Source organism: Triticum aestivum, chromosome 7B (genome assembly GCF_018294505.1).
Source record: "Triticum aestivum cultivar Chinese Spring chromosome 7B, IWGSC CS RefSeq v2.1, whole genome shotgun sequence".
NCBI lineage: Eukaryota > Viridiplantae > Streptophyta > Magnoliopsida > Poales > Poaceae > Triticum > Triticum aestivum.
Window position 1 is genome coordinate 30,980,497 of NC_057813.1, and position 1,867 is coordinate 30,982,363.

The 1,867-nt window shown below is 55.0% G+C and overlaps 1 protein-coding gene across 1 annotated transcript; it reads left to right on the forward strand.

Annotated features, from left to right (window-relative positions):
• The first annotated feature begins 366 nt into the window (after nt 1-366).
• On the forward strand, nt 367-1,867 carry LOC123160589 (putative E3 ubiquitin-protein ligase SINA-like 6). The gene is made up of 2 exons (XM_044578392.1): nt 367-818; nt 912-1,867. The coding sequence occupies exons 1-2, from the start codon at nt 555-557 to the stop codon at nt 1,614-1,616; spliced, it is 969 nt and encodes a 322-aa protein (XP_044434327.1). The 5' UTR covers nt 367-554; the 3' UTR covers nt 1,617-1,867.

Genomic DNA, 1,867 nt, shown 5'->3' on the forward strand with positions numbered 1-1,867 from the left:
TTTCATGTGCACACATGTGAGTAAAATTTACCGACTATAAATGTGTGATGATTTTTAAAAAGAATTTGTGGTTCTGTAATATTTTTTTTACTTTATTTGTGGACTAAATTGTTCCCGAACCACAAATCCCACGGCTAACCACACAATTTATAAGGGTGTATTACAGCTGTTAAATCTTGGTAAGGTCAAATCCCACATTTTCGGTTTTGTAAAGCAACAACAAAATGGAAAATCATCCCAAATACGTACAGTCTATATAGTCCCTCTCGTAACGTTCGTTTCTTTGAACAGTCAAAACGAAAAAACACCCAAAGGCTGCACAGGCTCAAATTATTGTCCTGTTTCTTTCCGTTTTCGGGTATGCGATGCTGGCTCGCAATGGCCTCTCCAGTTTTCCCCTTCCGCTGCCCTCCGCTTTGACGTCAAATCAATCGGCCGGTGAGCCAGCTGGGCATCTTGTGGTAGCTGCGCTTGCTTTTACCATCCCTCTTCTTCTCGTCCTCTTCCACCTCGCGAGCAGAGCAGTTCGCACTTGAGAGGCAGAGAGGGTGAGGATGCAGGCTGCTAGTGCTACTTGGGAGGAAAGGAGCAGGGGCTCGCCGTCGGCCATGGAGAAGGGCGGCGACCAGAGCGCCAGGAAGGCGAGGCTGGAGCTGGTGGTGGCCAACGGCCCTGTGAAGCGACAGATGGTCGTGCACGAGGCGGGCGAGATCGTGCCGGCGGAACAGGGCCCGACGATGCAGATCTCCGTCAAGATGGACGTCGCCGTGCTCCACTGCCCCTTCTGCTTCCTCCCCTTCAAGCCACCCGTCTTCCAGGTTCGACTACATCGCGTCGATCTTTGTTTGTTCCGTTCACCTGATCCAGGAAGACACGGGTTTCTTGATGTGGTGTTGGATCAATTTGTGCAGTGCAACGGCGGCCACCTGGCCTGCGGCGACTGCCGCGGCGAGCAGCCTGGGAGCCAGTGGCAGTGCGAGAGGTGCGAGCGGGGCGGCGCCTTTGACATCCGCAGCACGGCGATGGAGGCCGTTGTCTCCTCGGCCAGGGTCGAGTGCCCGCACGACGGCTGCGGGAGGTACATCACCTACCACGAGCTTGACGACCACCAGAGCGCGTGCCCGCACGCGGCCTGCAAGTGCCCGGTTCCCGGCTGCGACTTCGCCGGCCCGCCGCCCGCGCTCCTCCGCCACCTCAACACTCTCCACTCCGTGCCCGTACATAGCGTCCAGTACCGCAAGGTGCTCCAGCTGCAGGTGCCGGTGTCTGAGCCGCGGCGCCTGCTGCTCGCAGAGGAGGACGCCCGCGCTTTCCTCGTGGTCGGCGGCGCGCTTGGCCTGGGCACGCCCCTCACCGTGTCGGTGGTGTGCATCAGGGCGGGGGCGTCCCAATTGCCGCTCTACGCGGCCAAGGTATGGGTGAACGGACCACAGGCAGCGGCCAATGGCAGGGCCGACACCGTCAGTGCGGACATCGAGGTGACGAGCAGCAAGGAGCCTGGCGCCGTCGACATCGAGGATCTGACGTTCTTGACGGTGCCGTCCAAGCTACTGGCTGGGGCTGGGCCCTCCAGGACGGTGTCTCTCCACATTCGCATAGACAAGATCACCTCCTAAATGATTCCATGAAGCTTAGTGATCTAATGACCTTCTTATGCTAATAGTAAATATGATCTAGTTTAGTTTGGTTCACTGCAGCTTGTGAACCTTGCAGCGATTACTTCAACATTAGACAAGTATTTCTACTTGTTAATTTCCAACAGTGCAAGAGGTATTTTGTGGCTGTTGGATGTAAGATATTTTGGGGTAACAAGTGAACTAAATGTATGCTGTTTATATGTGTTTATTAAGAAATTGCTGTATACTTA